At 36.7% G+C, this 21,808-nt stretch overlaps 8 protein-coding genes across 10 annotated transcripts; 4 read left to right on the top strand and 4 right to left on the bottom strand.

Annotated features, from left to right (window-relative positions):
• Positions 1 to 11: 11 nt before the first annotated feature.
• LOC110856709 (signal peptide peptidase-like 2A) lies at positions 12 to 3,191 on the bottom strand. The gene is made up of 10 exons (XM_022105226.2): positions 2,546 to 3,191; positions 2,326 to 2,472; positions 2,111 to 2,251; positions 1,912 to 2,037; positions 1,693 to 1,838; positions 1,224 to 1,619; positions 1,022 to 1,136; positions 833 to 945; positions 632 to 750; positions 12 to 543 (listed from the first exon to the last, which is right to left on the bottom strand). The coding sequence occupies exons 1-10, from the start codon at positions 2,636 to 2,638 to the stop codon at positions 380 to 382; spliced, it is 1,560 nt and encodes a 519-aa protein (XP_021960918.1). The 5' UTR covers positions 2,639 to 3,191; the 3' UTR covers positions 12 to 379.
• Positions 3,192 to 3,329: 138 nt separating this feature from the next.
• Positions 3,330 to 4,540, top strand: LOC118437912. Its single transcript, XM_035857459.1, has 4 exons — positions 3,330 to 3,457; positions 3,548 to 3,852; positions 3,935 to 4,054; positions 4,148 to 4,540. The coding sequence occupies exons 1-4, from the start codon at positions 3,394 to 3,396 to the stop codon at positions 4,151 to 4,153; spliced, it is 495 nt and encodes a 164-aa protein (XP_035713352.1). The 5' UTR covers positions 3,330 to 3,393; the 3' UTR covers positions 4,154 to 4,540.
• An 886-nt stretch (positions 4,541 to 5,426) lies between these two features.
• Positions 5,427 to 7,810, bottom strand: LOC118437947 (TATA-box-binding protein-like). Its single transcript, XM_035857538.1, has 5 exons — positions 7,385 to 7,810; positions 6,684 to 7,301; positions 6,215 to 6,568; positions 6,032 to 6,126; positions 5,427 to 5,934 (listed from the first exon to the last, which is right to left on the bottom strand). The coding sequence occupies exons 2-5, from the start codon at positions 6,908 to 6,910 to the stop codon at positions 5,861 to 5,863; spliced, it is 750 nt and encodes a 249-aa protein (XP_035713431.1). The 5' UTR covers positions 6,911 to 7,301; positions 7,385 to 7,810; the 3' UTR covers positions 5,427 to 5,860.
• A 566-nt stretch (positions 7,811 to 8,376) lies between these two features.
• LOC110856727 (protein BCCIP homolog) lies at positions 8,377 to 9,909 on the top strand. Its single transcript, XM_022105253.2, has 7 exons — positions 8,377 to 8,526; positions 8,591 to 8,676; positions 8,754 to 8,909; positions 8,989 to 9,075; positions 9,148 to 9,335; positions 9,397 to 9,529; positions 9,618 to 9,909. Exons 1-7 carry the CDS (start codon positions 8,508 to 8,510, stop codon positions 9,831 to 9,833), a joined length of 885 nt encoding a protein of 294 aa, XP_021960945.1. The 5' UTR covers positions 8,377 to 8,507; the 3' UTR covers positions 9,834 to 9,909.
• A 2-nt stretch (positions 9,910 to 9,911) lies between these two features.
• Positions 9,912 to 11,922, bottom strand: LOC110856725 (cytochrome c oxidase assembly protein COX15 homolog). Its single transcript, XM_022105251.2, has 7 exons — positions 11,372 to 11,922; positions 11,175 to 11,307; positions 10,918 to 11,104; positions 10,591 to 10,843; positions 10,364 to 10,518; positions 10,166 to 10,279; positions 9,912 to 10,075 (listed from the first exon to the last, which is right to left on the bottom strand). The coding sequence occupies exons 1-7, from the start codon at positions 11,685 to 11,687 to the stop codon at positions 9,944 to 9,946; spliced, it is 1,290 nt and encodes a 429-aa protein (XP_021960943.1). The 5' UTR covers positions 11,688 to 11,922; the 3' UTR covers positions 9,912 to 9,943.
• A 9-nt stretch (positions 11,923 to 11,931) lies between these two features.
• Positions 11,932 to 13,601, top strand: LOC110856726 (protein FRA10AC1). Its single transcript, XM_022105252.1, has 5 exons — positions 11,932 to 12,315; positions 12,416 to 12,572; positions 12,649 to 12,814; positions 12,900 to 13,059; positions 13,154 to 13,601. Exons 1-5 carry the CDS (start codon positions 12,150 to 12,152, stop codon positions 13,429 to 13,431), a joined length of 927 nt encoding a protein of 308 aa, XP_021960944.1. The 5' UTR covers positions 11,932 to 12,149; the 3' UTR covers positions 13,432 to 13,601.
• A 1,008-nt stretch (positions 13,602 to 14,609) lies between these two features.
• Positions 14,610 to 18,976, top strand: LOC110856739 (peroxiredoxin 1). 3 transcript variants are annotated; one of them, XM_022105272.2, is made up of 5 exons: positions 14,610 to 14,777; positions 17,977 to 18,133; positions 18,221 to 18,337; positions 18,440 to 18,539; positions 18,634 to 18,976. In XM_022105272.2, the coding sequence occupies exons 2-5, from the start codon at positions 17,991 to 17,993 to the stop codon at positions 18,868 to 18,870; spliced, it is 597 nt and encodes a 198-aa protein (XP_021960964.1). In that variant the 5' UTR covers positions 14,610 to 14,777; positions 17,977 to 17,990; the 3' UTR covers positions 18,871 to 18,976. The 3 variants fall into 3 exon arrangements, with proteins under 3 accessions (XP_021960964.1, XP_021960963.1, XP_035713263.1); XM_022105271.2 differs by having other exon boundaries at positions 14,611 to 14,773; XM_035857370.1 differs by lacking the exon at positions 14,610 to 14,777 and adding an exon at positions 17,347 to 17,899.
• On the bottom strand, positions 18,959 to 21,803 carry LOC110856738 (pumilio homolog 3). The gene is made up of 11 exons (XM_022105270.2): positions 21,599 to 21,803; positions 21,437 to 21,532; positions 21,123 to 21,361; positions 20,943 to 21,034; positions 20,512 to 20,871; positions 20,246 to 20,420; positions 20,035 to 20,157; positions 19,806 to 19,960; positions 19,586 to 19,731; positions 19,271 to 19,499; positions 18,959 to 19,198 (listed from the first exon to the last, which is right to left on the bottom strand). Exons 1-11 carry the CDS (start codon positions 21,663 to 21,665, stop codon positions 19,066 to 19,068), a joined length of 1,815 nt encoding a protein of 604 aa, XP_021960962.1. The 5' UTR covers positions 21,666 to 21,803; the 3' UTR covers positions 18,959 to 19,065.
• Between the last annotated feature and the right edge of the window lie 5 nt (positions 21,804 to 21,808).

Genomic DNA, 21,808 nt, shown 5'->3' with positions numbered 1-21,808 from the left:
CTTGAAACTTATTTTCTTTTTTAGGAGCCACTTTATTATGCTTTAATACAAAATTATTATTATGATATTTAATTCCATAAAATAAATTATTACAAAATTATAATTATGTATAACTTATCTGCTAATTTTACACGTTAGTTAAAGCCACGTGAATCATTTGCTGCTTGTGTTAATTGTTTCTTTGCGTCGTCAAGTACTAGGTCATTTCATTAATTAGATATTATGTAATGTATTAATTCAATCAGTCACGGACAGGAGCCACACCTACGACTAATATGCGTTTTTTCTTGCTACTGTCTCTAATCACAAGACGATAATACTACTACCGACTAAACTAGTAAATTATAAATCTTTGTGTGATTATATATTATGATTTTCATCAATTTCTCACAATGCCGTACCAAATATCGCGAAATTGTTTTCTAATAGCACCCACGATGAAAAGTGGGATTAAAACGGCAGGGACAATGTAGAGCAGGGCAGGTTGTCCAGTTCTGGTCAGGTATAAAGCCACAAAAGCAATACTTAATCCGATAGCGTAACCTGGAATGGAATAATAATATTAATTTTTCTTAAATTATTATTAAACTAGATAGGTTAATAATCATTAATTTATGATTTGTCATGTTACCCAGCATGGCAGTGATGAAATATGGCCGATATTTTTCTCGTTTTGCAATGTCATACGCATTTGCAAATCCAACCAAGAATCCAGGCAAGATGATGTCACCAAATCCAAGAAGTGAGAAACTATAATATGAAGATGGGGGTATTATATCAAATTTTAGATACACTTTATTTCAAAATAACTACTAATTATTGTGCGACATACCCCTTGTCATAACATGGCGAGACGATTCGTAATCGTGGAATTTGTAGAAGCAGAGGCAACCTTTCTCCTGATCCAGCACCAGTCGCAACTTCGACCATGATACTTTTTCCATTCTAATAATAATTATAATTTTCATCATTTATTTTCAATCATTCAATCATAGTTTAGGTAATAAGACCTCGAGCTTACCGGAGTCAAATACGGCGTAATGAATACAAAAAAAATGTCATAAATAAACAGCAATGAGAGTAAAACCGTACAAATCTTCAAGTTGGGTATTTTCATGGTTTGAATGAGATGAATACTGGAAGAAATAGACAAGATTTTGAAATGGTATACAAATTATAACTTTTAACAATGCATAATATTTGTAATTCAGTTTTTTTATTACCAAAAGCAAACGCCTAGAAGATCTTCCAATATCCAAATGTAAGCCGTGTGTCGGAGGAAGAACCAAGTCAACGGGAGAGCAATGCATATTCCAGTCAAGAGGATTTTGTGAATTCCAATCCCCTTGATTCTTGGAATTTGGTCATTAATTTGACATAAATTTAGGAGTTGGACCAAGACTTCGAATAATGCTCTTCCCGAAGCGACGCAGAATACAAACATGAAAAAGTAGACCAAGTATTCGAAAAAGAAGTAGAGCAGCATTAACGTTGTTGAAATGAAGACTACCATGACAAGAACTACTTTAACGTTGAAATAGACTTGGAGAGCGCTTTCAGGTTGGACGATTGCCTCATTCGATTCTCCATCCAAGATTTGCTGGTGTGTGTTGCTCGACCTAATAAAATTAATTTTTAAGATATAGATGGACAGAGAATCTGTCAGACATGCAAAAATTATACGAGAATTACTTTTGAGGTTCGTAATAAGGTGCAGCAAGTGATCCAACAGCCACACAGAAACACGCCAATACCCACAAGATGACCGTACTCCATTCGAAACCGTCGTCTGCTGTAATATCATTAAGTTCGACGTATGGTTTATTGATTATCAAGTCCTGGAATAGAGATAATCAATTTTGATAGTCATTCCACTAATCAGATAGCCGAATAATCTCTTATCATGCTTACCTTTATTTTCGAAACCGACTCAGAGTACAGATAGGCTAAAATTTCTATTTTTTCCGAATGCGTTTCATTATTTAAGATAACTGGGAGTTTTTCAGCTATAAGCAGCAGACCGGAAGCATTTTGTTCCTGGGGAAGAAGACAAGATATGAACATGAGATGACAAATACTAACTACTTTAATAATCCTATATATTTCTAACCTCTGCAAAATCCAGGTAATTTATCAGACTACAATTTGGCTGGACATTCATTAACAGAAGCGTTTTCTCTTTTCTAACTGGTTTCGGGGGTCCTGGCATATCGCAGGGATTTATGTCCGTATGGTTCTCCAACTTGTAGCGCTGCCAATATATCAAATTAGTCACCAGACGACAACAATTGATTCATTATAATACAAATATTTAATTAATCTCACAGTCAAATTTCCAGTCATCAAGTAATTGGACGGGTGCACGATACAGACCACATTTCCCAGGGGTTGACGCGTCACCTTATCCGCAAACAGGGTCATTTCTCCATACTTGTAGGTCACATTGGACGACGATGTCGTCGTCGCCACATCCTAAACATCAGACGTACATAAAAATTAAGACATAATTTCCTCAATCTCATCACCATAAAATACAATAAATCACCTCATCCTCATAATTATCCCCTTTACACAATCCTCCTCTCGTCACAATGGCCAAAACAATTATCACAGTTGATAACCCTACCTTCCAAGACATCTTTACACTGTCTTCCTACCAGTAAAAACTTGTATAAAAAGTTGGCACTTTTTCAATTCGGTTGGTTATGTATATTTTTAGTTAATAATAGTTCTGAGTTGTGTATATAAGCGTAAAAATAATAGATTTTCTGGCCGCACATATGGATATACTTATACTTATGATATCTATCTTCACAATTATTTTCAATATTCAGTACATTTTGTGTGTCCACCCAAGTAAAAATTAAGTTTAATAATGATTAGATAATTAATGGGTGGATTAAAAAATACGGCACACGGCAGAGCTAGGCAGACAGCAGCTGTACGTAGATAAGTCGAATAGAAGATGACTCACGTGAGAGAAGACTGATGACAACAAATGTTAATACCTTACAGTTAACTAATTAATTATGTAATATATTATGTAAACCTTTACTTTACGGACTACCCTGATATAAGTGCTATCAAAGGCTCGTCATTAATTGTACTTTGCATTTTATCTGATTGTAGGAAATAGTTAAACTTTCAATTTATTTTAAAACTATTATTCAGCAACAGCAGACAGTCTTTTTGCAGTCGAATAGAATAGTGGATTCATGTGATGTGTTCTCGCAAACCGAGTAAACTCGACTACACAAAGTCGAGTTTCTCTTGTAGTGTGCATGAAATGAATGCTGTATATGTATTCTACTTTGTCTCAAAATTTAGACTCAAGAATTGTCTCAAAATTTTGTCTCAAAAAGTGTCTACAAAATTGTCCCAAAAAGTGAACCCATGAACCCGATGATGTATGATGGGTCGATGAAGCATGTTCCAGACACGGTAACCGAAGAGTTCGGTAAACAATATAAATTTGATGATCTCTTAAAGTCTACAATGAAGATGTGGTGGTCAATTTCATAAATTTCTTGCTCGTGTTCATTCTTAGGCACTGGAGTCGAGGCGTTTGAGAAGATTAAAGCCAAACTGAACGAACTTTTGGAACCCAACATGACATGGCGTCAACGCCAATCAGCCCATTACGCCTTGACGGAACTGGTCGCTGTGAGGCATATGGAAAAGGGTGTACGAACTTGGTTCCGAGGTGTCATCTTAGAATCGAATGTTACTAATGTTTCTGACCGTAAAATTCCACACCATAAAGTTCAACTGATTGATGCCGGTCAAGTTTTGACGCTGCGGGAGGATGAAATGTGTTCCCTCCCGTTGTACGTGAGCTACTATCCTGCTCTGGTTGGTGATAAAATGCATACAAATTATAATTAATGTCATCTTTTCTATTGCTAATAAATTAATGCAATTATTTGGTATGCAGGCCTACAAATATTGTCTGAATGGGGTTGTGCCCGTGGGGAATACCCTGGATGAGACGAGCATTACTTGTCTTGCGGAGTATGACGACTGGAACAAACATCAAGATGAATGTGACCAAATCGTAATAATCAAATTAAATGTGATCAATCTAAACTGAGCGAAGTTTTTAATGAATATTTGCAATTCATGAAACGTTTCATTTTTACATGTACAGGAATAAATCTGCAAGTGTGTGCAAGACACTCGAAGTTGATCCATATCTCGTTGACCTGTCGCTGAATTCCTCGCATGCAACGCCTTAGCCATTGAACTCAATCAATTCCCTACTCGACCAATTTTGAACAGTTTCTTCGACAACGTAACGCTCCATAACGCTCCATTTTTCTGCTACAAATGACAACCGGAAATGAAGCACATATCATTTTGTGTTTATTTTGTCTTTTGAAACAAATCGGAAATCGGGGCAAAGGATAACAGATGCATCCTGATCATTGTTCTTGCTACACATTTCTAAAAAAAATCAGAGTACTCAATGTCCATGAAAATTATTAAATTAAGGGCCTGGGGGAAGTTGCTTAGAAATCACGTCAACTTTGACGATAAAATTCAGCAATGCACAAGAGGGCAGATTTTTTAAATTATGTTTAATGCGTTAATCATATCTTTAGATTTTACTTGAGTTTTTTTTGACGATCTGCCCTCTTGTGCAGTGGAGATATTTGGTCGTAAAGTGAGGACAAATTGGCTTAGAATTGCCAAATTAATGGCAGGAATTGCATTTTGAGTATCCATGGAACAAAAGAAACAACTTTTTTCAAAAACTTGAGGGACTTGAGGGAAACTTTTTCAAAAGCAGTGACAAAACCAAAGCTTTTGAACGTGAGTGTCCCATAGAAACGGTGTCAATTAATTGTGGTCGTAACCTAACAGAGCGATAATAATCTTGGGGCCCTGGCAATTATTGTTGCTAACATAAAATCAAGTAAATCTTCCCCCGGGCCCTTAAGCTACAGAAGTGTAAAACTGGACGCTTGATTAATCCCTGCTCAATTTCGGCGAATTATTTTATAGCTTTTGCTCCAACTCACTCGAGATCAAAGTTTTCTTTCTAAATCAATCCTTCTAATAGGTTCCCAAACTGAAATTCTCATCCATTTGATTCGTGATATGGTAATGAACATGTCAAATTCTGAGTAAATCGACTAAAACGTGTCACTCCTCATCAACAATTCGCGTTTCCTCAATTTTCTCGAATTAACTAATTCTCAGAAATGGAAATATGTTGACCCAAACGCACACACACCTTTTCCTTGACCATAAATTATTTTGTGGGAGTTGAGCAGTCATCAGTCAGTAAATGTCGCAACCTGTGTGGAGAAAGTTCTAAATTTCTTCAACTCTGCAACATTTCCTTCCCGTTAATTTTTGTTACAAAAAATGAAACGACAAGTAAATAATTATTCCAATCATCAGCTCCAAGAAGTACATGCAGCATCCACACTTATTCTTCTAAAAATCCAAAAACGGAACCTTCTAACGAGATATTTTAACAAAGACGGTAGTGAAAGTTGTCACAATTCGGATTCAAATCATCATCACCTTTGTAATTCCGTGTTTTAGATCTTACAAATTAAATACTTCTTAAGATATAATTGTCTCAATTTTATTATCGCTTTATTAATTTCATATACTTTATATGCAACAATGTAATAAATAAGATAAGTGCATATTTAATTCTTACTATTGGTTAGAATTGGTATGTAAGTTTCTATCAACTAGTAACAATATATTTAAATCAAATAACATGAAATTTAAATTATTTTTAATTTGATGTGAATTTGATTCTCGTTTACGAATGAAAAAGTTTCCAAAGTTGAAGACGATACTGAATTCGAGTGCCAAATAGTTTCTTACGATCCTGCCCTTCTCACATTGCATACATCTTAAAGTGGGGATAAATAATCTTGAAGACCTTATCGAGATCCTTGAAAGTGGTAACTCCTGCAAATAAATATATTAAATAATTGTAGTGCCAACTGAAATGGATCTCAAATCTCTCCCTCCAAAATAAATGTAGGTAAATATGATAATTAATTACCTTGTATCATCCCGCTTCCAGTCCGAAACACCATCACATTAGCTTTCGGAAATGGCAAAGCCATCGAAACTCCGGTAAACGAGTCAGGCTCATACCTGTCAGCGAATCAAATGATAAACGTACTTATTAATTAAGTAGATGGATTATTGATGAGTATGTAATTTGGTCGAATGGGTTTCTCACGTTATTTGTGGGGTGAGCATTCGATTCTTGGAGAGGTCTCTCAACCTAATCTTGAAGCCAACACTGAAGGTGGCAGAGATGTTTTTAATCAACATTCCAAATGGTCTCACATTGAATCCCACCGACCGAACCATCGCTGTGAACTTTCTCACCGCTATCTTACAATCCTCCACTGATTTGGCTCCAGCCACGGTCATCCGGCCACCTCGGTGGACCATCGCCGTGGCGATTGGATCTTTGAGACGCATGACCAAGGGTGCGAATGACTCGGGATTATAGCTCAAATTCACACATGCATCAGCAATGGCTTTCAGGTCCAAATCTGCTCCCAAGTTCACCGACGCCGCCACAGATCTGCAAGCAACAGTAATAAGAGCAGAATTAAAACACCATCAGTTAACTTTTTATTGCCATTCACATAATAATTATAATACTAAGAATAATGTTAAGTGGAATTGCAAGAGCTTACAAAACGGTTGGTTCCAACCCTTCCTTCAATTGGGCTTTGCTTCCACGGAGCATTCTTGAACCTGTGCGGCTCGGGAATGATGAAGTTGTACTGCGAAGCAAGTTCATACTTGGGATAAACAGTACCCTTCCCATTTCCGAGAATGCCGTTGGCTTCAAAGTTGACAGGACTGACTTCAAAAGCGGGCCGTTGTCGTGGCAGATTGCATGGCACGAAACTTGGCTCATCTTCTTCTGCTTCAGCGATTGCTCGAATTCGTCGAGCCGCCCGAAGTGCCGATTTGCGGCGTGTTAGTGTCACGGGCTTAGTCGCCACCAAACTTGGTTTTCTTGCCGACTTTCGTTTGCCCTTGAGGTTTCCTTCAGCCAATCCATCCTTCTGGCAGTCGTCGAAAAACTGATTTTCTGCTTTGACAGCTTCCAAGCACTCTTTTCGTAGTCGCTTCCTCTTGTCTTGACCCCTCAAAATTGGGTAGTTTCCAGAGTCAACGCAGACAAGTTTGTTGGGAGGACACCCGTCTTCAAAGTCATCCAAGGAATCCGTGATGGCTGCATTAGGACTATCCGGCTCATCCTTCACGGACAAATTTCTTTCCATAATAGACGTAATACTTCGGACCTGCAAATAAATTCAGGTATTAATAGTTTATCGCCTAGAGAGTGGACTAACTAGCCAAGAACTAATTAATAAACTATTTTTACCTTGGGTTGTCAAATTTTCCAAATTTGAGGAACACTAACCTTGAAGTCCGTCCGTTGCAGCTCGACTATAAAAATGGATGACGTGGCTGCGTGGCAGGGCAGAGTTTGATGAAATGATGCAAGGGGCGCACCAATCAGAAATCCTGACTCAGAATTTCTGAGAGTCTCTACTCATATGCATTTCATGCTTCATCCTGCATGCATATTTCTGGTAAAGTTTCCATTAAATCAATTTTAACGAATCTAATTATAGTTGCATTGCAAGCCAACTATTAGTGAGCTATCGGAGGCTATTTCATTTCACATCGTCATCATCATCAAGACCATCAGATAAGGTTAAAAAACATATTTAATAAATAATATGTATGTATGTACACACTACTTAAATTCATTGAGCACTTATTAAAATCGGACCCAACCCAAGAGAAGGTTTTTTTAAAAATTATTTCTCCCATTTTGCTAAATACTTTCCTCCATGTCCATGCAAGTCCATGATAGTCCATGCAAGGGTTCGTCACCCCCACCAACACAAAATCACACCCCTGATTTTGACATAGCCTCACCTTTTCAAATTAAGTTTTAAAATTGAAGTGTAAATTACGTTATAAAAGTTGCAAAGATATAGAAAAGAAGGAGACATTCGAAGAAATCGGATAAAGAAAAACGAAACTCAGACTAGATCACCGTTTCACAAAATAATCAAGGAGAGTAGTCTTACTCAAGCTGAGGCAAATTGAGAAATATTCTCAACTTGACTCCATTCTCAACATGTGTGGGTTTAGTATTATCTTATTCCATGGGTTTAGATTTATAATCGTGTTTAGCAATTGGCAAATATGATATGCAGTTTGCAAACGCAAAATATGTCTCATTTTGATTGATAACCCGATTATCTTGGGGGGCCCCACTGTGGGAGGCTTTTAGTAAATTGAGGTAGTCAGGTTTCTATGTTGGAAAACATAAACCGTTTTGTACTTTGGGGCAGGCTGAGATTAGAGCAAACAGGGAAGCTTGAACTTGCCTTCCTCGCCCATGTGCGTTAGGTATCCGAATTTCGGCCTACACACGAGGTCCGGTTTCGAGAGTAGTTAGTGCTCAATTAAATTGGTTTTTTCCTTGTTTTATGGTCGGATTATTATCAGGTAGGGTTGGTTTAGATTGTTTAATTTTAATGTGTAATTAATTTTAACTAATAATTTATTGCAGGCATCATGAGTGATAGTAGTGATAGCGATTCGGGCTCAATGCCAGAACTTGTAGATACTATAGATGGGTCCGTCGAAGAACCGGAGGTACACAATTTAGTATAAACTCGAATGAATGATTAATCTTGTTTGTGCTATTGTTTAAAGTTATTTTTACTTTGTAGACGTTCATGAAAGGCTTCCTAGCCGTTACGCCGGACGATGCTGACAGTTCAGGAATTGAAAATTTGTGCAAGCAACTCTTTAAACATTTTGAAGTTGATGTTAAAGAGCTGGCGGAACTTCTCGTTCGACAGAATTATGTGACCACCGTGTTGAAGGTTAGTTTGTCTTGAACATTTAATTTGAAGTTGGTATTGTTCGGCTTTTGAAAACAAGCTATTTTTAATGTTTTTTAAGGAAGAAGTTGATGAACCTGCGGCAGATCCGGATGATGATGGGACAGTGTATGGTGTGTACAGCGCAGTGAATCTGAAGAATAACAAGGTAGCCGATTTATAATAAAATTATTGATTCGATTTAACTCGATTTCATTGATTTATTAAAAACAATTAACAGGATAATCCTTTCGTGAAGCAAGTGGTTAATTGGATGTTGACACATGCTGGACAATCAGTTGAAGGAAATGTTCTAAAACAATTACTTGACTTTGAGGGTAATCATCCAAACACGACTGGATTACTGATCAAGGAGAAAGTGGTCAACATTCCGGGGGTGGCGACTTGCCCATTCATGAAACAGTTGATGTAAGCTCAATTCATGGTCTTAAATATTCTTGATAAAAAATTAATGGGTTTAATTTTTTAGAAATGATTTGGAAACTGCCACTGAAAATGGAATGCAGTATAATTTCACTCATTTTGTTCATGTGGCAAAAATGGTAAAAATTAAACACGAGCCCGAGTATTTCGTCGATCAAGACGACGAAATAATTCATAAGGTAAAGCACAATGATTGAATTGATCTAATCTTTTTGATAGCAGTTGTCTGTAAGAAAAATGTTTTTATTGGGTTTCTATTTTTTCTAGAACCACACTCGATTCTTCGATGTCAATTACCCATCATCCGTTGACTCAGGCATAATTTTCCAGAATCAGTCTGGCAGTTCTATCTATGGAAAAGCCTTTCGTCGGATTTACGTGTTCACTAAGGCACAACTGACTGACTTCATGAATGAGCTTCAAAATATCGAAGGTATGAATAACCTGATGGCAGAAGCTGCAAGCAGTGGATTGAAAATATAACGTGATGTTATTCTGACTTGTTAAATTCAAATACATGACGATGTAATAAAAGCATTTTTTCATTTTTCAAAACCTATATTCTGTGTTATTTGATATATATAATGACTCGTTTATTTCGGAATACGCTTTAATTCATGTGTCAACCAAAAAGCAATTGATAACAGAATTAGGGATCCACTTTGGTGACTGGCAGCGAGAGGTGTAGGAACATAAGTGAGCAATGTGCTTATCCCCAGACCCACCTGCACCATAAAATGTAAATGTATACATACTTAGCAGTTAGCAGCATCTAAAACATTACCATTTGCAGCCAGGTATGCGTAATTTATTACCTGCGCCAATGCTGCTATGGCCATTACATTGCAGGCTAATCTCGCCCTCCTGGGAATATTTAGACGACGACTAATTGCCCAACATGCCATAATTGTAGAAAAAGTTGTGACTCCCTGTAGATAAATAAATGCAATATCTGATTATTATTAGTTAATAATGACATAAAACTCATGTGCGTGATTGTGATTTGGTTGTACCAAAATCCGATGGTCGAACTGCACGGTGGTAGGATTTTCTGTAAAATTAGTCCATGTTGGTTTATATTCTAAAACATCGTCAGGAATCCATTTATCTCCCATTTTAGGAAATGAGTTGTAAACTAATCCTGCATCTAATCCAGCAACAAACGCTCCTGTAAATTAATTTGAAGATTATATATAATTGTAAAACCACATACTTAAGTTTACTAGTAATATTTAATTACCTGATATTGCCGTAATAAAAACTAAACCCTTGCACATGTGGGCCAATCGTTTAAATCGAAGCAACTCTTTCGACCTTTGCAATTGTTGGACGGGAAGAAGATAGTCGAGGGAGCACCACAACAAGTACGAGTAGAGGACAAACGCTGAACCTAAATGTGCAGCGAGTCGATATTGCGAAACACGAGGGACATCACTTTCACCATGAAACCGAGATTCAAGACCAGACTTTACCATGTACCAACCCAACAGGCCCTAAAAGTACAAGTAATTTACAATATAAATCATTAAATTAAAGTCATAATTATATTACTAGTAATTAAATGCACCTGAAACGCTAACAACCCACCCAGAAATACAGTTCTCTTTTTCATAAGTGGAGAGAAATGCCCTTTCATCCAGAAAATGGCAGCAGGAATATAAAAAACGGCTCCAATCGCACGCCCCCACGTTCTATGACCATACTCCATGTACCAAATCCATCGAAACTCGTCGAGTGTAATGTCCTTGTTTTTGCTAAATAATAAACAATGAAACATCAATTCAAATCTATTCTTCTATTTCATGTTTCCATCTCTGTTTTTACATTTTGAACTCTGGAAACTGTTTATATCTTTCAAATTCCAACTGCCATTCGTCCATACTTGTGGGAGGCCTTTCGCCAAATAATTTCCAATGAACCATCGACAACCCTGACTCTGTTAGTCTAGTAACACCACCTGTACAATCAATCAAATAATTAACTAATTATTTATTAACTGAAAATATAATTTAATTGCTTACCAAGTACAACTGCGCCGAAACACATCCCCGCACACCCGGCCAACCATCCGCCTATAAGTCGTTCCATATTCCTGCTCAACGGCATCGACACGTTCGGCGGCGGTGCAGCGGTCATCGTATGACGCAAACCTTGCTGTTTCATGAATGGTAAAAAAAGTTTGGATTTTGTCGTCAGACGAGACGCATTTCGAGACAATGGTCCCAGAAGAAAGGGTCGAATTGCTGGTCCTGTGCTGATAAATTTCTTGGAAATGGTGGATCCAAGTGATGGAACTCGTCCAAATGATGAGATAAGCCGGAAAGATGACATCTCCATTTATAAATTCTTGCTCTGGACTCTGGAGTGCTGGACTGAGATTTTAATTGAGCACTGTTAAAGTAACTAATGTTGACCACCCCCACCTCCCACTTCCCGTCACTAAATGCAAGACCAGATAATGCTCACTAATTATAAACTGATAAGTTATCAGTGATAACAACAATTTGCATAATCCGGCGAAGATTCTTGTATGAATAAATGTTATTTTAGAGTCACGTTCTTCCCGGGAGATTCTCACTTCTCTGATCTGATCACGTTTGATCGTTTGTTTACAAATTAAAAAATTTGGTTATCTGTTGTTCATAATATTTTAAATAGTTGAGATTTAGTTGATCAATTGCCTTATCTGTAAATAGAAGGTTAATGAATGCGTGCTAGTCTGCTTATCTTAAATATCGTTAATTTCGCCAAATCGTCGTTTTCATTTCTGCAATTTACTTTCGACGTTCATGGGAAAATATGAACAACGCTAAAAAATTACGCGTAGGAACTCACGACGATTACGATTCAGATTTTGAAGACGATGAGGACGACGAGAAAAAGCACAAGCGGGCCCAGCGCGAGGACCTAGCGCGGAAAAAAGATCAGGCAGGTTGTTCGAAAACGAGTACAAATCATGCTTCAGGTGTGTTAATGATAAGTTATAGTATTTAAATTGATACTGAATCAGGTTCGAGCTGAAAAATTATTTACACTTATTTTTGGTATAATTCCAAATTTTGTAGGTTTGCCTACAAGGGAAGCTTTTGAAACAGAACGTGGCCGTGCGGATGGGTACAAATATTCCTACCTGAGCCTTAACGCCTTTGAACGACACAAGAAGCTTATCAATGATTATTACCTTTTCTATCCGGGATCGAAAAATACATTTCAGAGGGACACGTAATAAAGTTGAAATATTAATTATTGCTGAGTCCAAAGTTTTGTTAAAGGTTTACATTTTGTAAATATATTCTAGGTCACGAGATAAGACGGATCACGACATCGTGAGAGATAATCATCGCTTCATTTGGACCGATGATGACGATGCGGACACCTGGGAGAAACAAATGTCCAAGAAATACTATGATAAGCTTTTTAAGGAATACTGCATTTGTGATTTATCATTTTATAAGCAAGCAAAGGTACGAAGAAATCCATTGATAATTATACATGATTTGAATTAATGGACTTCTTGTCGAGTTGTTTTAATATCTTTCTTTTCTATAGTATGCAATGCGTTGGAGAACGGAAACTGAAGTAATTAACGGAAAAGGACAATTTACTTGCGGTGCGAGAAAATGTGACAATTCCACCGAACTTCGATCCTGGGAAGTAAATTTTGCCTATATGGAAGATTCAGTAAAGAAAAATGCTCTAGTGAAACTCAGTATGTATTTACACAAATGATAACAGAATTGCTAAATGTTTTCGTATTATTTTCCAATCTATAATATTCTAATTAATTCTATAAATTTGTTTAGGACTCTGCCCTGAGTGCTCTGAAAAGTTGAATCATCACCAAAAGAGAAAAGACGTTACAAAAGTTCCAAAGATAAAGAAAAGAAGGAAACATTCCAAGCACTCAGATAAAGAAAAACGAAACTCAGACTCGACCACCGCTTCACAAAGCAATCAAGTTGACGCACAAGGAGAAAATGCAGACAAGTCGGAGAATATTTGGAAAGATTCACTTCCAACTGTAGATGTTAAATCTAGAGAAGAAGAATTCGATGAATATCTTGGGGACCTATTTTTGTAGAACACACAAACCTAATACTACCCATCAAATCCTTGTTATGTACATTTGCTTGTTTACATATTTCCTTATGAAATGAAACTAAAATGATTGTAAACTATTCCGTAATATTTCTCAAGGCATAATAAAAGTACGCATGTTATGTAAATACAAAAATAAAGACTTAACGATTACTTTTTCGTAATAGGGAATGCATTCTTTTGTTCATTACATCATCTAAGTTATTAAAATTCCAGACATTCCAATAATGAGAAATTGCTTTATTTATTATGAAGATATTTTGCATGCAATAATAATAACAAGCCTTTATTAATTTATTATCCCCACCCCATTTACTAGTGAATGCATATAATTGAATTACGTTTGCATACCATGTTAGCCTATTTTCATGAGATTACAGAAACTAAAAATAAAGCTAATAGATTAACTTAAATTTAAACTATATAGTATGTACTTAATACACATTACAAACACTAGAGAAGAAAAATACTTAATTAATTATCAATCCAGTCATCCAAAGTTCATTAAATTATTGATTGTTGAATTTAAATTATTGTTACTCTATAAATTATACATTTTAATTTCTATTCAGTCCTAATTTTGGCTAATTAAAACTTACAACTAGTTAGTGTCAATCTCAAACAATCACAAATTTGATAAGTATGAAATTTGCAAAAGACACGATCTCCCAAGGGGCACGTTTAGCAGAGATACATATTTGCATTCAAAGAGGAGAAAATACGCATTAAATAAAGTCCACAAATTTCATTTTGCGCTTTCCAAATTTCTTCTCTTCGGATGCAAACATCTCTACCAAACGTGCCCATTGGGGGGAGATCGTGTCTTTCACAAATTTAATATTTATAAAATTTGAGATCGATTGAGACTCTCAAATTTTTTCGTCTCAATTTGAGACTAATAATATTTGGTCAAAATCGGTGACCATACACGCTGGGAGACCTCCATTGTTAGTAGAGCCGTACTAACTACAAAGAGTGCCGTGGTTGGCTGGTCCGCTTCTTCGGCTGTCAAGCAGATCATGATCCTTGCTTTTACCTACGGAACAAGATGAGACGACATAATTATTGTGCATGCAACTAATGATTGACGAGGACGAGACATCATCACCATCCAATCGTCTCATGCATTCGTCTCACTTGCCTCACTCGCTGCGAGCCTTGAGCCACCTTTTGTTCACGCTTTCTTCCTCAGTCTCCTTCCTGCACCCTCCAAAACTGGTCCACTGGAAAATTCTCTCTTTCTTCTTCTCCTCTCCTCCTGCCCGGCTGGAAATATCGGAAATCCGAAAACTTCCTCTTTTCTGTTGCCCTGCTACTCTTCAACGGTAAGTGAGTCAATTATTCTCCTATCAATTAAGTTAAGGTTAAGGATAAGTTGTCGGCATGAGCATTATCATCATCAGTAGATCGATTAGCCATCAGATTTGTCAAACCGTGCTTCGAGATCATTACTTACTTGCAAAGGTCTTCTAGGTAATTGGTTTGATAGTTATTGCTCATTTATATTTACTTGATCATAAAACTATCGATCGAGACGGGACGGGACTTATCTTTGATGACGAGAGAGAGAGAGGGGATTATCGAAATAAGTAAATCCAAAATGGCAATTATTTTTTATTGAGGGTGACCAACCATCGAAAATGGGGACATAAAACCTTTACTTTTTAGTGCATGGTAGACTAGAATTAATTCATTTTGTCTGGATTTTTTATACGACTGGGATAAATATAGAATCGAGTGGCTTTTGCATTTTGACCGAATACACAATAAAAAGATGGAGAAAATTGGAAAGCGATCTGAACATATATTTTCAAAAATTGTATAAGGCACGTGTGCAATTGTCCATTTTTAGGTACAATGTGTCCTTGTCCGATATGTGCATATGCATCGTTGATCATTATTACTTAAGTTGTTTCAATTAACAAGTGATTGATGCGAAAAACAGAGAAAAACAATTAATATGAGACATTATTCCTTTGTAGGTTGCAAATAGCCTAGTGGTTTATTAGTTTAGTGGAACATTATCATATCCCAATAAGCTTCTTATCCAGATACGGCATCTATCAAAAGCTGTTCCGACTGCTTAAAAGCTTTACTGGATTCGGCATTAAAAAGACATTACTTTAGAAGGATAACGGTTTTGTAACCAGACACCAGAAGAAGAAGGAGAGTAAGTAAGCACTATAAATAAAGTATACATATTCTGCACGTATCTACGTATCATGGAATATAGTCGATGTATGCATGAATAAGTGAGAGCACACCGTTTGACACTCTGTTCTTCTATTGTCAGTCTTTCTCCGATACGGTTTCATTCATTGATGCAACAAGAACGACCGATGAGCATAAAGAGAAAACCTTAACAGCACAGTCCTTCGTTTAATACGGATGGAATTCATGAAGAGATATCCGGCGAAATAATTATTGATCCAACTTACCTTGACTTATATGTTGAGAGAGTTGACATTCTATCCATATTTCTATTTACTAGGGCTCTATTATTATGATGGGTGTCCCCTTCCCCTCCGAAATGTATAACATGTATGTATAACTTACTTCTATTGCGTGCCGATCTTTTATTAGGTTAAGTGTCGCCATTTCATACATACAACAGAATTGTAGTCGCATGCAAATTCATGATGAGGCAGACAAGCAAACCATTTGTTTTGTGTTATGTTATTGTATCGTTACGAGAATTGAAACCGACTTTTAATCAGGATGAACGAATCTTATTTTGATGAAGTCAGTTTTGCCATTGAATTAGTGACAATGTGAAATCAATACGAACGTTGTAGTATGAGTGGTATATGTAATTCTTATGCAAAGATTGTTCTGAAAGATTGTCGCATGATTTATTATTTTATCTACCTGCAGTTTTTCTCCAATCATAAAAATGCGCAGATAATCCACTCATCGCATATAAAAAATAATGCTTATTTGTTAAATGGGCGAGTTGACCGTGAATTTGAACTTGTCCAAGCGTCCTTTTGACGACGGTCGTTCGGTTTAATTGCCAAGATTGTGTAGCGATTTTATGTCATGTTCATATTATGTTCATTTGCATAATTGCGATTTTCCTATTTAATCCCCCTTCAATACTTTATGTGTTGCAATTATCATCAGCAATTCCAATTTATAGACTAGGAGGAAGGAAAACGTATGAATAAATGAACATTTCTGAAATTGTTGCCTATTCAAATGTCATTTTCCTTTTGTAAAACCTGTCAAGATAGATAGCTCGGCATGAATCATATTTAATATAATTGGAAACCCGTCCAACTTTGTTTTATCTTGCATTAATTAATGCTTAGCTTGTGGGAATTAAACATCATGCGGCATCATTATTATTTATTACACATAACTTCATAATGACTCTCCAGCAATGCATATTTCTTGCATGTCAACAAGTAAACACCGTTTTCAAGTAAATGAGGTACATTTTACAATTTAAAACAATTTGAACTGCAGGTATGCCAAATTATATGAAGTTTTGTTGGATTATGGGTTTCAATATTTACTTGCAAGGTAACCTTTTTAATTTCATATCATTACAAATATTGTTGGTTATCCTGATGCGCTCGTGGGCTCTAAAACTGCAAACTTCTTCCTGAGAAAGTAAGTACAAAGGATGTGAAAACAAATTAATACGTAGATTTTGTCCTCCTCATGAGTTGTCAAAGTCTACGTAGGAGAATTTTAGCAATAAATAATTGAGGACTAAAAGTCGATAACTTGAGTATTCGGTCATTCTGTGCCTGCGTGTAGTGCATATGTCGCAGTTGAGTCGGTTGGGCTAATAAATTGTTGGAGCTGTTGCTCAGCCAAAAAGTGGCTAAAGTTGTCATTTGCATTTACGCTCTGGTTGCATGAATAAGTGTGTGCAAGACATAGTTAGCTTTTACAATGCATTCGGAAACTTGAAGTATTTAGCTGATTTTAAGAATAATAAAAATGGTACAGTAGCACAATTCCGAAGAAGAAACTATGGGCAGTCTTTTCAGTCGAAATAACAGCAATAATAATAATAATCAGTCATCATTTAGTACAAATAATACATCGAGCCTTTTTTTGGGTGGAAAATCTGTCGATGATGGAAACAACAGTTCTGGAAATCCTGCCCTAGCTCTGAGCAAAGCTATTGGTTCGATAGGGGGCTTGTTCATGAATGCGTGGGGTCAAGGTGGTGGTGGAGGACGTAAAGTTTCCCCCATTGAGGAACAAGACTCTCATATTCTCATGGTTTCTGGCGACGGCAATGAAAACACTCGTCATCTTCGTGCCACAAATGAAAAGAATTTAAACAGTTTCCGTTCCAGTGATGATGGTCAGCGTAATTCTGTGACCTGTGTTGAAATTCAATAGCAGATTATCAGTTCTTCGCCTTTGTGTACCTGTGCAAAACATTTTTTCTCTGTTTAAAATATTCGTACAACTTGTTACAATTTATATCGGTTGGTAAATACTTTTCGGGGTTTGTGCAATGTCACCATAATTGTTGATTTTAATTTATTTTCGTTACTTTTTTCAGATTAGTGATCAAATATGAATACCCTGGGTCAACTGGAAATCCAGAAGCCAGCTCCGATGTGGAAAGGAAGTGCCGTTGTGAACGGAGAGTTTAAGGAAATCTCTCTCGAAGATTACAAGGGCCAATACCTCGTTTTCTTTTTTTATCCTTTGGATTTGTAAGGAGAACACAGCTTAATCCTACTATTACTCCAATATAATAATTTATTAGTAATATTTCATTATGTTTGTTGTTGATTTAACAGTACTTTCGTCTGCCCTACGGAAATTATCGCGTTCTCCGACAGGGTCGCAGAGTTCAGGGCAGTGGGATGCGAGGTCGTGGGATGCTCGACAGACTCGCATTTTTCGCACTTTGCGTGGTAAGTTGACTATGAAATTTTGATTACTGATTTGATTTTGTGCAAATTGTAAACTGATATAAATGAAGACTAAAAGTAGTTTTGTATCTCTCTTATATTTAGGGTGAGTCAAAGCCGAAAGCAGGGCGGGCTAGGGCCCATGAACATTCCTCTTCTTGCCGACAAGACGATGGAGATCTCCAAAGCATATGGCGTCCTTAAGGTATACCGTAATTCCTTAATGCTGTATTTTTTAGCTTGTTATTGGGAGGATATTAAAATAAATTGTACATGACTCTTCTCATATTTATTTACAGGAAGATTCCGGAATTGCCTTTCGAGGTCTTTTCATCATCGACGCGAAACAAAATTTGCGCCAGATCACCATCAATGATCTCCCGGTGGGGCGCTCGGTTGACGAGACTCTTCGTCTCGTCCAGGCATTCCAGTTCACGGATAAGTATGGAGAAGTGTGCCCTGCAGGATGGAAGCCAGGACAGAAGACTATCAAACCAACGGTTGGGGACAGCAAAGAGTATTTTGAGGGGCATTAAAAAATTGCTATTGTCAAAATATTACATTCCGTTTATATTCATATCATCTTCGGATGTGAAATTTATGAGTTGAATAAATTAGAGCTGATTGAAAAGTTAAAACAAAGGAAATGATTTAATGTATTCATTATTTAATAATGTAAAATTTTACATTTGCGGAATTACTTTACTATATATGCAAAATAATCATCTAGATTAATCTTCAACGATATTACTCAATAATTTTCCTCCTGCGGTTTTATGCTTTTTCAGAATTTGAATGTTTGACGTAACGCATTTCTTCACCTCTTTCCCAGGTTGAGAGTCTTGTCCACATTTCTCCCAAATTCTAAATTACAGATGGATTATATATACAACTCTTTAAATCACTTAATATAATAGCACGTTAAGTACGACAAACCTGAGCAAAACGAAGCATCCGCGATTAGTTTGAAGCCAGGGTTTGATTTGTCCCAATTTATTCAAATGGACGAGCAACTCAGATGCAAAAGCAAGCCGGGTTTCCATCGGTAATTCCATCAGAATTAACTTTGATAGTGCTTCAATCGGGTTTCGCTCAACTCCTTCCGCCGTCGAAGCCTCTGCAATGCACTCGGCAACCTTTTGAACAGCTTCATTCAAGTGACCACCTGCCGGTCAAACAAGTAAAAATTAAATAATTGAGTAATTACAAACTTTGTATATTTTACAGGTTAAATATGCATAAATATCGGACCTGTGAATCTTTTCAAAATAAATTTGGCTACCAAACATGGACAATTCTCTTTCATCCACATGCCAAAATTATCCACAATGCCATCCACAAACTCTTGTTCCAAAGGTTCCGTAATGTCCTTGAGACGTTGACCAATTGGTTTTTTCCTATTGTCAAATTACATCTCATTACATTTAAATAATTAGACAGGGTATGTGGTGTCAATTTGGTAGCTACTCACGTGTACTCATTAGAGTCCCCTTGGGCTAGCAATTTTGATATTTCCGGATCAAAGAACAATGAGCTTCGATGCTCCAAAAGGTAAACAACCGTCCGTTGTCCATATTGATTCAGCACAAGATCATTCAAGTTATTCAGCATTTCATTGCAGATTGCCTGTAGTGCAAATAATCGCATTAGTTCATGAAGTAAAATAACAATTTAAAAATATTTAAGACCTAATTGCATACCTTTGAAACAAGTACAACGTCATCTACTGTGTCAATAACTCCTAAAAGAACTCGATATCCGTTCTTATCACATGCGATTTTAGGAATAAAGCCTTTGAAGCTTTTGACAATTACTTTACGATCCTGAAACAATAACGAGAACAATGTAGCATAACTAAATGATAACTGACCAAACCAGCAAATTAATTTATTACTAAACTAAACTACAAACCTTGGGAGTTCCGTGCCACAAACAGCTCAATCCAAGTAATGAACCTTCGTTGGTGTGCAAAATGTTTACAAGTTCTTCTCGCATTGTCGTGATTAATTCTGTCCTTTCGGCATGTGCACAATTTTCCAAATATTCATGGATCAAAAGATGAAGAATCGCATTGGTTTTCATATTTCTAATGAGTCAAACAATACAAATAATAATAATTAAATTATTGCCCCACAAGTGACAAGTTAATATACTTTCCAAATGAATTTATGACATACTTTTCCAGCATGAAAGTAATAAGTTCTTGCAAATTGTTCAGAATGCCTGTTTTCTTCTCGGGAAATTTTTCAAGGATAAGTTTCAAATCGTAGCCCAAAGATTCATCCAAACTCTCCAAACGCAACAAGGGGGCGTAACACTCCTTAATTATGATTGTTTTCTGGGCTGCTTTGGCATACGTCAAGTAGAAATCGTTAAGCACTCTTGAAGCGAACTGATGCTTGAGGAGTGTAACGACGTGGGCTTCGATGGCTTTGAAAATAGCATCCCTCTGTTCTTTAGTCGCATATTTCATCAATTTTAGAGCCAAAAAGTGTCCATAGGTTGACTTCATGAGAAGCATAATGTCATCCTTTGACCTAGAAGAGATCATCGTTATTATCAGAGAAATATCACTTGAAGTAAATTGGTCTTGTAATTTTCCACTTACTTAAACGCAACATGAATGTTGGCACGAACTTCTTCCGAACCATACATTAAGAGCGACTCCAAAACTCGAGACGTATCGTGGGCAAAAGATAACTAAAAGAAAAACAATAAAATAAATATTTTTAAAAGACTATCGATCTGGATAATTATCCAGCTCTTAAATAAAACTTGTTCTTCTCACCCTTTTAATGTGTCCTTTAACTAAACGATGCATCTGATCGCAAAGTTTGTCCCGAACATTTTGAGGACAATTTTCTTTTCGCAACTCTTCCCAAATTTTCTTAGCTTCTTTGCTCAGCTCGTAAATTTCTGGCTTCATTTCCTTCTTCTTCCTCGTTTCCTTTAATTGTTTCATCTCCATCCTTGCCTTTTTCCAGTCTGGTTTGCCATCGGCTGTGACAATGTTCTCGTATGCTCGCGCTACGCAAATAATTAATTAAAGTTTAATTTACTAGTTAATTGTTGCACACTTAATATTGTTTAATACAAACATACGTTTCTTTTTTCCAGCTCCCTTCTCTTCTTTGATACCTTCACCAAATTTCCGTTTCTTGCCGAACTTGTCACCATCTCCTCCACTCTTTTCAAATTCTAGGCAAAAATTATTATTACAACGTTATCAATTAACAATTAAACATCGGAAAAATGTGTACTTACTGTTCGTGAATTTCTTGATCTCTCCGCCATTCCTTGTCCTCACTCCGGTCTCGCCACGTTGCGTCATTTCGTCGAATCGGGGACAAAGCAAGTTATCTTAATTTCAAGGTATTTAATTCACTTTAAGAATTTAACAATTAAATTGAGCAGTTCAATCAAATGCTGCCATGTGCTTGTCGGCCTCACCGCAAAATAAACCCACTGCACTTC

Source organism: Folsomia candida, unplaced genomic scaffold (assembly GCF_002217175.1).
Source record: "Folsomia candida strain VU population unplaced genomic scaffold, ASM221717v1 Fcan01_Sc017, whole genome shotgun sequence".
Classification (NCBI taxonomy): Eukaryota; Metazoa; Arthropoda; class Collembola; order Entomobryomorpha; family Isotomidae; genus Folsomia; species Folsomia candida.
This window is presented reverse-complemented; position numbering and strand designations above follow the sequence as displayed.

Excerpts from the sequence above, each read along its gene's own strand:
- LOC110856709 (XM_022105226.2), bottom strand. The coding sequence starts at position 2,638 with ATGTCTTGGAAGGTAGGGTTATCAACTGTGATAATTGTTTTGGCCATT. Across the intron at positions 2,473-2,545 it reads GGGATAATTATGAGGATGAG|GATGTGGCGACGACGACATC; the intron begins GTGATTTATTGT and ends TCTGATGTTTAG. Across the intron at positions 1,839-1,911 it reads AGTCGGTTTCGAAAATAAAG|GACTTGATAATCAATAAACC; the intron begins GTAAGCATGATA and ends TCTCTATTCCAG.
- LOC118437912 (XM_035857459.1), top strand. The coding sequence starts at position 3,394 with ATGAACCCGATGATGTATGATGGGTCGATGAAGCATGTTCCAGACACG. Across the intron at positions 3,458-3,547 it reads CACGGTAACCGAAGAGTTCG|GCACTGGAGTCGAGGCGTTT; the intron begins GTAAACAATATA and ends GTTCATTCTTAG. Across the intron at positions 3,853-3,934 it reads TGAGCTACTATCCTGCTCTG|GCCTACAAATATTGTCTGAA; the intron begins GTTGGTGATAAA and ends TTTGGTATGCAG.
- LOC118437947 (XM_035857538.1), bottom strand. The coding sequence starts at position 6,910 with ATGAGCCAAGTTTCGTGCCATGCAATCTGCCACGACAACGGCCCGCTT. Across the intron at positions 6,569-6,683 it reads GGGTTGGAACCAACCGTTTT|ATCTGTGGCGGCGTCGGTGA; the intron begins GTAAGCTCTTGC and ends TGTTGCTTGCAG. Across the intron at positions 5,935-6,031 it reads TGGAAGCGGGATGATACAAG|GAGTTACCACTTTCAAGGAT; the intron begins GTAATTAATTAT and ends ATTTATTTGCAG.
- LOC110856727 (XM_022105253.2), top strand. Across the intron at positions 8,910-8,988 it reads ATGTGACCACCGTGTTGAAG|GAAGAAGTTGATGAACCTGC; the intron begins GTTAGTTTGTCT and ends ATGTTTTTTAAG. Across the intron at positions 9,336-9,396 it reads CCATTCATGAAACAGTTGAT|AAATGATTTGGAAACTGCCA; the intron begins GTAAGCTCAATT and ends TTAATTTTTTAG.
- LOC110856725 (XM_022105251.2), bottom strand. The coding sequence starts at position 11,687 with ATGGAGATGTCATCTTTCCGGCTTATCTCATCATTTGGACGAGTTCCA. Across the intron at positions 11,308-11,371 it reads TTTCGGCGCAGTTGTACTTG|GTGGTGTTACTAGACTAACA; the intron begins GTAAGCAATTAA and ends TTGATTGTACAG. Across the intron at positions 10,844-10,917 it reads GTGGGTTGTTAGCGTTTCAG|GGCCTGTTGGGTTGGTACAT; the intron begins GTGCATTTAATT and ends TTGTACTTTTAG.
- LOC110856726 (XM_022105252.1), top strand. The coding sequence starts at position 12,150 with ATGAACAACGCTAAAAAATTACGCGTAGGAACTCACGACGATTACGAT. Across the intron at positions 12,573-12,648 it reads AATACATTTCAGAGGGACAC|GTCACGAGATAAGACGGATC; the intron begins GTAATAAAGTTG and ends AATATATTCTAG. Across the intron at positions 13,060-13,153 it reads AAATGCTCTAGTGAAACTCA|GACTCTGCCCTGAGTGCTCT; the intron begins GTATGTATTTAC and ends AAATTTGTTTAG.
- LOC110856739 (XM_022105272.2), top strand. The coding sequence starts at position 17,991 with ATGAATACCCTGGGTCAACTGGAAATCCAGAAGCCAGCTCCGATGTGG. Across the intron at positions 18,338-18,439 it reads CATTTTTCGCACTTTGCGTG|GGTGAGTCAAAGCCGAAAGC; the intron begins GTAAGTTGACTA and ends TCTTATATTTAG. Across the intron at positions 18,540-18,633 it reads AAGCATATGGCGTCCTTAAG|GAAGATTCCGGAATTGCCTT; the intron begins GTATACCGTAAT and ends ATTTATTTACAG.
- LOC110856738 (XM_022105270.2), bottom strand. The coding sequence starts at position 21,665 with ATGACGCAACGTGGCGAGACCGGAGTGAGGACAAGGAATGGCGGAGAG. Across the intron at positions 21,533-21,598 it reads GATCAAGAAATTCACGAACA|AATTTGAAAAGAGTGGAGGA; the intron begins GTAAGTACACAT and ends ATTTTTGCCTAG. Across the intron at positions 21,035-21,122 it reads TTAAAGGACACATTAAAAGG|TTATCTTTTGCCCACGATAC; the intron begins GTGAGAAGAACA and ends TTTTTCTTTTAG.